The following is a 13601-nucleotide window of genomic DNA, read 5'->3' on the forward strand; positions in this document are numbered from 1 at the left end:
ATCAAGGCCACAGAGTTGTTGCCTGAGTTTCCTCTCAGATGGAAAAGGCTTGGGGGCTATTGTACATAGAGCTGGACAAAAAGGGGGGGGGGGATCCTTTGAGAGTCATTTATTCAGCATTTTTTATTGAATCAATTACTTGCTGAATATCACTTGTCCATTTCTAAAGCTGATCAAAGACTGAGAAACATATTTGTGATTAATTTAGTCCCAAAAATGAAAAAAAAAATTGAAAAAATTATTCACAACAAAAACTTTCAGCTCACTCAAATTCCACAGTCTAATAGAACTCACTCCAAGGAAATGTTTCCTTACTATCCAGTTGAAGTCCCCTCAACCTTTATTCAATTACATCCAACTGTCTTGTTGTCTCTCTCAGATCCCCTGAAAGGTGACCTGCAAAGGAATAAAATGGCTTGTACTCTTGTTTGCTTTGTGATGTACAAAAGAAGGCCCAAAAGGGTTTTGTCAAAAAAGAGTTGTTGGCTCAGATTCTTTCTGGCACCAAGACGTAGGTCCAGCTACACTGACTCTGTACCAGTTAAGATCTCCCAAGCTGGGGGAATTCTCAGCTGAGCAGAAGAGTCTGGTCAGAGCAGGGTCAAACCTAAGGCTGGGAATAGCAGAGGAGTTTGTAGTCAAGTTCCAGGATGGGGTCGATACCAAGGACCAGAGGTCAAGTCAGATTTCAGGCTCCAAGTCAGGAGGCAAGATCCAAATCAAGCCAAGGTCAAAACCAGGAGTTCAAGAACAGGAATGGTTGTGGAAGCCACTGGAGACCCACACCGTTTCCTGGACAATTCCTAGAATGCCTCTTGGATTTATAAGGGGCAGGGAGCCAATCAGGAGCTATGAAGCTGTTGTCTGTCAGACCCCATGAGGTGGGACTTCCCCCGGTCTGTATCCAGAGCAGATCATGGGTGGCAGCATGGAGTTGTCCACTACCTAGCAACTCTACAGGGATAAGTTTGAGACCTGCCTTGCAGTTCAAAGGGAATCAGGCCTGCTGTTTTTTCACATTTGAAATTCATGTCTTGTCTGCACTGGTATACTATGGTGACTGAAGAATTAGTGAAATTATGACAATACAAGAGAATGAAAGATGTGCAATTGAAATTAGAAGGGGTTGTTAGCCAAACTGTTTGGGGTTTTGTTTTGTTTTGGGGGGAGGGGTTTTGTATGGGGGAGAGGGGTTAGTTTTATGTTTTGACACTTTGGTTAACACCTGTTTAACCCAATAACTAATGACCACTTTGGAGAGAGGATGGTTTTATTAAAGTTTTAGCACGTGTACTCTTTCCATTAAAATGTGAGAGTTCATAGTAAACATCCCTGAGATTCCCCAAGTGATTCTCCAGCTATACCAGTGAAGGCAAAAAGTAAAAAACACAATGGTCATAAATGGTCACAATACATCATAAAAAAGAATAAAATATTTTAATCCTTTGCAGATCCCTTTTAGCAACTCCCTTCTCTCCTTGGTCTTTCTATGCTTCATATCATTCCTGAAGAATGACTTGAAGAAGAGCTATGTGGAGCTCAAGAGCTTGTCTCTTTCACCAATAGAAGTTGCTCCAATTAACAAACATTACCTCACCCAGCTTCTCTCTCTCCTATAATTCTACACAGTTAGCATATTTCCTATAGATGTAATTCAGCCACACTATACACACTTAGCTTTTTTAATCTCTCCTTGAAAGTGACTCTCTCCTTGCACATAATCATTTGGCCAAGTGAGATTCCATCTGCAGACCACTGGCTACGTTATTTCTCAGGATACTAAACCCCGCTTTCCTGATCTGTAATGGAAGAAAGCCAGTTTCTACCTTGTCTGCCATGATCATGGAGGAGCCTCCGTGGATGCCAAGGATGGGCGTGAGAGTCTGGGCAGAAATGAAGTCCAGGATCTGAGCAATGGCTTCCTGGTCTGTGTCATCAGCAAACACCACACCTTGAACCTTCCGGTCTGACATGAGGTCACAGATGCGGGTGATGATGCTCTTGGGATCTGTCTCATTCATGGCCACCAGTTCCACTCGGGGCACCACTGAGAGGTGGTGGAAGTCATCTTTCTCGTGGGCGTCCTTGATGGCCACTTCGTCTGAGGTCCCCACCAGGATGACAGCAACGCCGATACTGGGGTGGCTCTTCTGGGCACGGGCCCCACCACCCGTTGTCGCTAGGACAGCCAGTACCAGCCAAAACTTTGGAGAATAACACTCCACCCTGGGCCTCATCTTTAGCTCTTACACTCCCTGAGAAGAAAAGAGAGAGAGAGAGAGAGAAGGAAGAGATTAAATGATTACAAGATTAAATGAGGTACACAGAGGTCTTCCAGGGGGTACCATCAACTCATCTAGATATTTGCCCAGTTTTACAACAGGCTACATAAAAAGCACTAGCAAAGTCAGTACAAACTAAAATTTCATACAGACAATGACTTGTTTATACTGCTGTCTATACTATACACTGAAATGTAAGTACAATATTTATATTCCAATTGATTTATTTTAGAATTATATGGTAAAAAATGAGAAAATCAGCAATTTTTCAGTAATAGTGTGCTGTGACACTTTTGTATTTTTATGTCTGGTTTTGTAAGCAAGTACTTTTTAAATGAGGTGAAACTTGAGGGTACACAAGACAAATCAGACTCCTGAAGGGGGTACAGTAGTCCGGAAAGGTTGACAGCCATTTCATTAGACCACCTCCTGCTGGATCAGACCATTGGTCCATCTTGTCTGTTATCCACTCCCTGAGCCTGATCCAAAGCCCAATCAACAGGAGTCTCTCCATTAATTTCAGTTGGTTTTGAACCAGGCCATCTGACAGCAGCCTTTACTTGACAATTCAGAGAGAGTGGGGGAAAAGGTGAGGTGGGGAATTAGATGGTTTAAGGGACTGGCCAGAAAATACAAAGCACATTATTTCTAAGCCTGCATTTAATCTCAGACCCAAGTCAACAGTGATTGAAAGTTGTTATCCTCTAACTAACTGACTAACTACACAAAATGAGCTGGAGATGTCAGTCCTATGTCTAAATGTGTGTCCCCAACAGAGGTGAAAGTAGTTTAAAGGACTTACCGGTATGCCGGAGTCCTGAGCGGGGCATGGACTCAACGGGGAGAGGCGGGGCCTCAATGGGAAGAGGCGGGGCCTTTCAAGTTTTAAAGGCCTGGGGGCTCCGGCTGTGGCTGGGAGCCCCAGGGCCTTTAAATCACCCCAGAGCTACCAGCTGCAGAGGCGGCTGGGAGCCCCAGGGCTCAGGGGCAAATTAAAGGGCCCGGGGCTCTGACCGCCACAGAGCCCTTTAAATCACTGTGGGAGCCCTGCCGCTGCTACCCCGGGGCGGCAGGGCTTAGGCTAGGGCTGGGGTAGCAGCAGCAGGGCTCCAGATGCGATTTAAAGGGCCTGGGGCTCCAGCCACTGCGCGGAGCCCGGGCCCTTTAAATCACTGCCAGAGAAGCAGTCCGGTCCAGCTCAGTGTACCAGCTCTTGCCGGTACGCCGAACCAGACCGGCTTACTTTCACCTCTGGTCCCCAACACCAAAGCAATTATCACACAATTGGCACCAGTTTGCCCACATTTAGGTACTATAAGCAAAGAGTCCAAAGCCTACTTAGGTCATGGATTCAGAACTCCCTTCTCAGCTCTCAGTATAATCCTTCCAGGTCAAGGCTGAGGTGTATTGGCAGGGGCGGTGTGTGCACACACTGCCATGGCCTGGCCCACTATCCACTTACCTTGGGGATAAATACAAGGCTTCAATCTGTGAGACTGTCATTTGGGCCCCTTTCACCCATGCTAAATTCACTTCTTTAAAAAAAGGGGTGGAAGAGGGGGCCAAATGTTGACAGTGCACATGGCCAATTACATATTGTTCTAGTATAGGGGAGATTTTCCTTCCTACCCCAGTTGGTGACCCTCTTTGCTCTGAAGCACAAGAATAAATAGACCTCACACATTTTCATTTCTAGCTAGTGTATCCGCAGATGTTACTATGATTCATGACCTGAAAATGTCTATTCTTTTTTTAAAAAATCATGGAAGTTAGAAATGGAAGAGTCCTATTAGGTCATCAGTCCATCCTTATGCAGGACCGTTCCCTACAGTATAGTTTATAGGCTTTATCCAGTCTCCTTGTAATAATCCTTAGCATTTATTTAGCACTTTACAAACCTTAACTAATTCATCCTCCCAGCACCTCTATGAGGTAGGTAGTATCGTCACTTTATAGATCTGCAAACCACCACAGAGAGGTTTGCTCCGGACTAGCCTGTGGCCATAGAGGAAATCAGGAGCAGCCAGAATTAGAAGACACGAGTTCCTGGTTCCCTGTCCCATGCTCAGACCAAACACCCACATCACTTTCTCAAGCAGTTGCATGTATTTCAGGTTATGGAAGACTGTTCTTCAAACCTATTGATCACATTAAGCTATTCACTTCAAGGTTTCATTCTGCAATGGTTAAACAAACATGGTGTACACCAGGATGTCTCCTAAACTGCACCAGCTGCTCTCTTGCCCTGGTATTGTGGGAGAGAGTAAATCATAGAATCATAGAATATCAGGGTTGGAAGGGACCTCAGGAGGTCATCTAGTCCAACCCCCTGCTCAAAGCAGGCCCCTGCTGGACCTGTTTATACCATTCATTATTTTGCATACCTCTATCAAAATCTCCTCCCCTCACCAGTTACACAGATAGATAGTCATAACAGCTGTAATGAGACTGGCAGGACCTTAGAGAATGTACAACCCGCCCTCCTTTATATGTTCTGTTGTCCTAAACAGAGCCAGTGGCTAACAGGTCAGTATTGCTTGCATTGTCACCTAAAGGCTAGTTTTCTGCCCTGATATGGAGACCTAAGTTCAGTTTCCTGGTCTCTCTTGCCCAGGGCAGGCAGAGAGTGCACACGCTGCATTAATATTATGAAAGTAATAAACAGATAATAAATATTCACAGAAGGAACCAAATCCACTTAAAGGCTGAAAGGACTGTGGGTGTGAAACATCAATCGATTCCAGCCTTTCTACTGGATTCTCCTTCTGAGAACAAACTCACAAGAAGGACCGAGACACTTCAAGAGTTCAGCAAAATGAACAGCTAACTTCATTCCAGCAGGACTGTTATCCTCCAATTACAAGTTGCTAAATTAGATTCCTTCACAGTGAAATGTGGTCCCCACTACTGCGATGCTTTATTAACTTTAATGCACTCTATTCTCGCTCACTCGCTCGCCTTAATGTTATATTTGTTCTCTTTAAAATACATCTCCTGAGATTTCTCTACTTACTCTCACACATTATAATGCATTTGGTTATGCAATGGCTAATTGTGATGCCCAGAAAATAGAATCTAGTTTTACAGCGCACCCCTTTCATACTGATTATTTTGAAATGCTTTACAAAACACTGAGATGGAGACTAGCAATGCAGGAGCTAGGCAGACAAACATGGCAGCTGTTCTGTATTTGCACTCAACATTGGACTTGCTGGCCAACACACCACCATTACCTCCATTTTTCTTCCCATCAAATCCATGGAATCTTTAACTTCTTCCTGGATCGGATGGGCAGAAAGGAACTCAGCAACTGACAGGTTACTGCAGAGAGGTTTTAGGACTGATAATCCCACTATTCAGCAAGCCTCAAAATGGACAAGAAAGCCAGGAATCCCTGCTCTTTCAATGGGATAAGTCATTTGCTTCTTTCCCTAGTAGAGAACTTAAGAAATTAGACCCTACAGTCACAATTATGTAGTTCATTGCGGTTTCTGAAATGTATTATTCCCCCACCCCTACAAGGCCTGCATAGTTGGGTTTGTGGTGCTAAGCTTTGCGGGTCAGTGACTGCAAAAAGTGTTCCTAAACATTTGCTCAGATTCTAAGGCCTGGTCTACACTAGGAAATTAGGTCGCTATAACTACGTTGCTCAGGGATGTGAAAAATCCACATCCCAAACAACGCAGTTAAACTGACCTAAGCAGCAGTGTAGACAGCACTACGTCAACAAGAGAATTCTCCTATCAATCTAGCTACTACCTCTCAGGGAAGTGGATTACCTATGCCAACAGGAGAAATCCTCCCATTGGCATAGGTAGTGTCTTCACTAAAGTGCTACAGTTGTGCCACTGCAGCTTTTAAGTATAGACAAGCCCTAACATGTTTGGTTTGCCTGTGTTTGTTAACCTTTATTATCCATGTCTCGCGTGAACAGGTTTTATTCACACAAATGTTCAGGTAGTGGCTGCTACTCATGCTAATACCTCTGTTCACATATGACAAAGGGTATTTGTGAAAGAACAAGAATATTCCTTGTTCATTGTTTTTAAACAAAAAAAATGAATAAAGTTTCAATCATCCAATCAAGGAGCAGAAACAAAGGGAGCAGTTCACGGACACCCCCACTGGCTGAAAGTTGTTCGTATAAACTATTCACTGAATATGTGCAAATAACAAATATCTGTGCAGAAATCAGGATAGGCTCACTAGCATAAAAATGGCTACATTGGTTAAATAATGTATTCACAATACTACCAGGTTTAGTATTCAATGAGTTTATCCTCAGAGGTGGAGTTTAATGCAAAATATCACTGGGATATTGTATAAAAGTTCTTTAAAATGGCTTTTCCGTAAATTATGTGGCATATTCAGAATACACAATGGTGCTCTGTGTGGGGTTTGGACCTCGTTTAGGGTGGCAAACATAATCCTCTTGTGGTTTTGCCAGTCCTGAACAATGTGGCCATCCCAAGTTCAAGCTTGGCCAATAAAACATTTTATCTCAGAGAGAGAGAGAGAGAGAGAGAATATACCAGAGTATGGTGAGCTAAATTGGTTTTACAGCCTATAATCTGACTTCACCCACCATTAAAATGCAGACACCGCTTTTCTTGAAATGTGCTATCTAGTTAGCTTGGCAGAGCAATGTTACACAACAATTGTTAGGACAGGAAGGGAAGAACAACTTCTCTAGTTGAAACTGCAAAGGGAATTTAAGTAGGCAGAAAGTCATTACTCAGGTTGGAATTCGGCCAGGACACAAGAGCTAATACACTTAAAAATGCCATGGGATCTTCACTTGACACTGTATTTTTATACAGATTACATCTGAGACAAGTATTAATAGAAAATTATATGGAGGTGTGGACAAAGTACAGCTCAGTGATTGCAGATACTTCTATACAATATTTCAAAATATGTCAAGTACACAAACAGCTTATCCTTCATCTAACAAATGTAACTATGAATAGGGTGTCATTAGAACAGTACACAAGGTAACTAGCTAATCTTGTAGGCTGGAAAACAGTTACCCAGATGGAACTGAGGGCAGAGTGAGGCCTGCTAACTGGAATTACGTTAGCCATTCTTGTTGGTAACGTAGTGGGAGCTATCCAATCCAGCTCATTTCCCCATAGCTGTGTCGGCTGTTGAGGCAGCAACATGCAGAGGGGGAACCCCAATGAGCCCTATCCATCCCAAGGCAGCAGCAGGAAGGGAAGTCCCAACATCCCCTTGCTTCAGCCAGAGAGAGACTCAGGAGGAAAAACCTTGGAGATCTCTCTCTGGGCTAGGAGAAAATGCATTCTGATGCAGGAAGCCTCTCCTGTTCTGCACACATAGCTGAGTGCACAGCGCTTGCTATCAGGATACCAGTTTAGGGGGAACCTTGCTAGGAAATCAGTTCATTGCTGACTCAGGAAGAAGCACATCACCTATTCAACTGCCAACATCACTTCCTACAGCACCTCAGAAGTCTCGCATCCAAACACTTTCTAGGCCCTGCCGTGCTTAGCCTGTGAGATGGAATGAGGTCACAGTCCCAGGTAGCATGGCTTCAAATTCCATAATCCTAACCATAACCCTAATTCCATTGCTAAACTCACTTCTGAATCAAATCTAGCCCTGACCTATCCCTAATCATAAGCCTGATTTTGGTGCTAACCATAACCTAATGCCCTACCACAACACTAATTATAGTCACCCTCCTGAGCACAATGCTAAGCATAAAATTAACTCTAATATTAACCCTTTGCTAACCCTGAATATAACCTTAATTGACCCATGCTTAATTTCTGAACTTAGTCTGTACTATGACAGACAATGAATACAAAGACAACACTCATGTTTCAGGGCATAAGCAGATCACCAGTGGGGTCAGGAAGAAATTCACCTCACCACTGGTATAGTACAGTACAATTAGATGCATTATAGGTGTTTACACCTGCCAGGGCCGGCTCCAGACCCCAGCGTGCCAAGCGCACGCTTGGGGCGGCATTTTGCCGGCAGGGCGGCAGGCGGCTCCGGCGGACCTTCCGCAGTCATGCCTGCGGAGGGTTCACTGGTCCCGCCACCGGAGCCGCAGGACCAGCACACCCTCCGCAGGCATGTCTGCAAGAGGTCCCCCGGAGCCGCGGGACCGGCGACCGGTAGCGCGCCCCCTGTGGCATGCCGCCGTGCTTGGGGCGGCCAAATTCCTAGAGCCGCCCCGACACCTGTCTCTGAAGTATCTGGCATTACATATAACTGGGGACAGGATGCTGGATTAGCTGAGCCATTGGTTTGTTCAAATAGGGTAAAAGGTGGGATACCATACTAGACAAGCCACTGGGCTGTTTTGGAAAGGGAACTCCTATATTCTTACACCAAAAAAGAGTTTGGAGGAAAAGTCTTGAGTATATTTAATCTTTTACACTAGCTGCTCCCCAAATGAACTGTGAGATTGGAGGAGAACTCTGGGAAAGAAGGGGTGGGACCAATGGGAGCCTTATCTCAACACACTAACCTGTCAGTTCTGAGAACTGAAGTTCAGATCTGGTTTAAGTCGTATGTCATGTTAGGCGGCTTTAAGCAGATACCAAGATTTGAAATAGTAGGGGGATGCAAGTCAGGATTGTGATCCATTCGCAAAGTTGTGTGACAGTCCTGTGACCAAAGAATCCCTTAATACTAACTGACAATGGGGTTACAGGAATGTCTTGATACTGGTATGAACATTCTGGTTCAACAAAGAATGTCATTTGAGGACTTAAATGAAAGCTGGGGTAACATTTGTTACTAATATTGTTGTGAAATGTATGTAGAGATACAATGTAATACTCCTGGGGAGATTCTGCACATGCAGAATTCATGTCTCCCGCAGACTTTTTTTTCTCTGCAGAAAATACATTCTGCTGGAGAAACACTGCAGGTTTTTGCCCACAAGGGGCTGCTTTGGCACGAGAGGAGAGGGCAGCCAGTTCACGGGCTGGAGCAGCCGGCTGTGGATAGGGAGGGGGCAAAGACTGCATTCCTCACAGCACCCTACCCACAGAGCTGAGGAGGCACAGGATGGTGGGGGGACACAGCAGGGCACATGGAGCTGCTGGGGGTCACAGATGGGTTCAGAAGGGCTAGTGGAGGGACAGACTGGGATGGGGGGACAGGAGCTAGTGGAGTGACAGCATTGAGCCAGGAGCTGAATGGGAGGGGCGTGCAGGGCCACATGGGGACAGAGGCAGATGTGTCTGATTGAATGGGAGAGGCTAGAGGTCAGCCAGGGTCTGCATGGGGGAGGCTCCCCAACTCCTTAACAATCCCTCCCCCCCCCCAAAAAACTGTTTCATACTTCTCCCATCCACACCCAACAAACGTCCAAGTTCGCTCCCAGGCTCCTTCTCAGCAATTACATCCGTCTCCCTCAGCTCTTCCATTACCCCTGACTCCCCCAAGACTTTCCACTGCTTCTGAGGGGTGCAGGAAATACAGTTCTGTATTGCAATTTAAATGAATTATTACTCGAAGTTCTGTGTTAATATGCCTAGTAAGGAATCTATTTCTCAAAAACATTTCCTGAATCTTTTTTATTGTCTATATTGTTACAGACATACGTGCTGACAGGTATTTTGAAATAAATTACCAAAATAATTGAAAATGGCAAGATTATATTGTGTTATTTTGACAATAAAATATGCAGAATTTTGAAGAAATTTAAAATGTTGTGTAGAGAATATTTAATTTTTGGTGCAAAATTTTTAATTTTTTGGCACAGAATTCCCCCAGAAGTAATGTAAGAAGTTATGTATGTATAATGAAAATGCATTCTCAGATTTTGTATCAAGGTATGAGTCACCCGCTGAGGGGAAAAAACAGGTTCTGTCAGACCCGATGTTAATTCACCTATCTCTGTCGAGATGTAAATTAATCATTGTAAGGTAACACAGTCGACACTATTTACATACAAAGTCAAAGAAGAGATGTGAAGTCAACAGTGAAGCAGCACAAAGGAAAAATAAGCCACAGGTGGTTTCCCTGTATTTGAGAACAGACAAGGGACTTTGGGGAAGAGTATAAATAGAAGGCAAACACCCCCTCCCATCCTGCACCTAGGAAGTAAATGGGCAGTGTATTTACATTCATAAAAACAGGATCTCAACCAACCTTGGTTGAAATTGTTGCACAAGAAACTTCTTTAGACAGGAAGTTAACCTGTTAATTAAGTTTCATCTCTAGAAAGCATGTTATGATTTTCTTTTATATGGAACCTTTTGTGTCCAATATCCTGACTCACTATCACTTGAACCTTTGGTAATATATAGAGAAAACAAAAATAAATGTATTGAAATGCTATTATACTAAGCAAAGTGCTGGATCAGAGCTGAATCTTACAAGTTGCTGCGTATACTGTGCCTTTGGGGACAGAACAGCAGACCTGATATTTCATGAGTAGCCAGTGACTGGACATTACAGGGGGACACTTGAAAGGGGATTGTGGATCAGGGTGCACCTGTTGTTAAGCTGTTGTTAAGGGTGCACCTGTTGTTAAGGCACAGTAAGGTCTGGCATAGCCCAGAGGAGAGTGCTTGGGTGGCTAGAAGGCTGGCGGTGTCAGGGAGCTGGCACCTAGCTAAGCACAGGCAAGACTCCTTCATGCTGGAGGAAGGGGGGTGACGAGATAACTCTCAGCCTGAAGTACCCTGACAACTGGCACAGAACCAAACCCAGAGTAGCAGGAGGTGTAGGTCAGGATTGGCAGGACAGCATGAGTTCCAGTTCTGGAATAGCTGACCATGCTGTGGGTCAGGACTGAAATAGCAGGGTGACTGTCAGGCGATCTCTGCTCAGATGCTTTCTCCCCCTCAGACGCTTTGTCAGAAATGTGGCGGGTTGATTCTGGGTCTCCTACATTCCAGGTGAGCATTCTAACCGCTGAGCTAAGACATACAAGGTGGGCAACACCACCTCCTCCTCCTCCTCTAGCTGCTTTGTGTGTAGTGAGGCAGGCGCCTAACTTGTTCTTGGAAGAAAAGCCACAGGCCCCCTAAGTTGCCAGATTCCAGGAGAGCGGTTCCCAGCAATGGAGTGCTAGCCCAGACTTAGGCACCTCTCTCTGCAAGAGAGGCAGGGCTTAGGACACACCCCTCTCATCTGCATCACCCTTTGGCTAGTTAAGATGGTGCTCTGCCTAATATGCTGATTCTGTGGATGACATTTGTAGGCACTTCCCTTCCACATTCATTGTGTAGGGAGCCTGAGCCTCTAAATCAGCTTTGTGGATCACAGTGTTGTTCCAGTGATTTTCTAGGTGCCTAGAGGTTTGGCGCTGTGATGCTGAGCATTGCAACATCTAAGTCCCTCCATGGATCTGGGCTTCTGGGCTTTTTGTTAGTCTGGCCCCGATGCATGGAACATCCTTCGATACCCCTGTACCACACACCTCCTCTCCTCAGACCTCCTTTAAATCTCTCCTACGCTCTCTTTATTCACCCAGCCCCTCCTGTGCAGATCTCCACACCAGACTTCACTTAAGCACTGCCCTGGAAATTTCTAAGTACAGTTGAACCCTGTTATGTCGCCGGCCTAAGGGTTTGCCAAAAATAGTCCAGATAACCGATGATCGAGATAAACCCCTATCCACCCCCCCACCCCTGAACTCCCCTGCCCTCTCTCCAACACCCCCTCCCTCCCCCTTACCGCGGTGCCTGCACGTGGCTGGATCCGGCGAAGCGGGACGGGGACCCGGAGCCGGGCAGCCAAAGAAGCGGGACCCGGTAAGCGGGCCGGGCGGCAGGCGAAGCGGGACCGGGTAAGCGGGCCGGGCGGCAGGCGAAGCGGGGACCGGGTAAGCGGGGCCGGGCGGGCGGGCGGCAGGCGAAGCGGGGACCGGGTAAGCGGGGCCGGGCGGGCGGGCGGGGACGGGCAGGGACCGGGTATGCGGGGCCGGGCGGCGGGGACGGGCAGGGACCGGGTATGCGGGGCCGGGCGGGCGGGCGGGGACGGGCAGGGACCGGGTATGCGGGGACGGGCGGCGGGGACGGGCAGGGACCGGGTATACGGGGCCGGGCGGGCGGGCGGGGATGGGCAGGGACCGGGTATACGGGGCCGGGCGGGCGGCGAAGCGGAGCCGGGCGGAGGGCGAAGCAGGGACCAGGTCTGCAGGGACGGGCGGGGATGGGCAGGGACCGGGTATGCGGGGCCGGGCGGCGGGGACGGGCAGGGACCGGGTATGCCGGGGCGGGCGGCGAAGCGGAGCCGGGCGGACGGGCGGGCGGCGGCGGCAAAGCGGAGCCGGGTGGGCGGGCGGCAGGCGAAGCGGGGACCAGGTATGCGGGGCCGGGCGGGGCCGGGCAGGGACCGGGTATGCGGGGCCGGGCGGGCGGGCGGGGCCGGGCAGGGACCGGGTATGCGGGGCCGGGCGGGCGGGGACGGGCAGGGACCGGGTATGCGGGGACGGGCAGGTGGGCGGGGACGGGCAGGGACCGGGTATGCCGGGGCGGCGAAGCGAAGCAGGGCGGAGGGGCGGGCGGCAAAGCGGGGACCGGCGAAGCGGAGCCGGGCGGGCGGGCGGCAGGCGAAGCGGGGACCAGGTATGCGGGGCCGGGCGGGGACGGGCAGGGACCGGGTATGCCGGGGCGGGCGGGCGGCGAAGCGGAGCCGGGCGGACGGGCAGGCGGCGGCGAAGCGGAGCCGGGTGGGCGGGCGGCAGGCGAAGCGGGGACCAGGTATGCGGTGCCGGGCGGGGCCGGGCAGGGACCGGGTATGCGGGGCCGGGCGGGCGGGCGGGGCCGGGCAGGGACCAGGTATGCGGGGCCGGGCGGGCGGGGACGGGCAGGGACCGGGTATGCGGGGCCGGGCAGGTGGGCGGGGCCGGGCAGGGACCGGGTATGCCGGGGCGGGCGGGCGGCGAAGCGAAGCCGGGCGGAGGGGCGGGCGGCAAAGCGGGGACCGGCGAAGCGGAGCCGGGCGGGCGGGCGGCAGGCGAAGCGGGGACCAGGTATGCGGGGCCGGGCGGGGACAGGCAGGGACCGGGTATGCGGGGCCGGGCGGGCGGGCGGGGACGGGCAGGGACCGGGTATGCGGGGGCGGGCGGGCGGCTGGGGACGCGGGGAGCGGGCGGCTGGGGAACCGCGCGGCTGGAGAGCCAGGGAGCGGGCGGCTGGGGACGCGGGGAGCCGGGCTTGAGATATTAGGGTTCGGCAAATCGACATAACGGATGAGAAACCCATAAGATAAAGAGGGAGTTTGGCGGTTCCACTTGTAAAACCTCGAGTTAATAGGATTGGCAAGTTAACCGAGGTCGAGATAAATGGGTTCGACTGTATTTAAAACCTGCACACTGTATGT

General features: G+C 49.0%; 1 protein-coding gene across 1 annotated transcript in view; it reads right to left on the bottom strand.

Moving 5' to 3' along the window:
* Positions 1-13601, bottom strand: part of GRIN2B (glutamate ionotropic receptor NMDA type subunit 2B) — a 330192-nt gene that overhangs the window by 245919 nt on the left and 70672 nt on the right. The window contains exon 3 of the mRNA XM_045001048.1: positions 1827-2255. Within this exon, the coding sequence (XP_044856983.1) occupies positions 1827-2237 (411 nt within the window). The 5' untranslated portion in view covers positions 2238-2255. The remainder of the gene's footprint in view (positions 1-1826; positions 2256-13601) is intronic.

The sequence above is a fragment of the Mauremys mutica genome, chromosome 1 (genome assembly GCF_020497125.1).
Source record: "Mauremys mutica isolate MM-2020 ecotype Southern chromosome 1, ASM2049712v1, whole genome shotgun sequence".
Taxonomy (NCBI): domain Eukaryota; kingdom Metazoa; phylum Chordata; order Testudines; family Geoemydidae; genus Mauremys; species Mauremys mutica.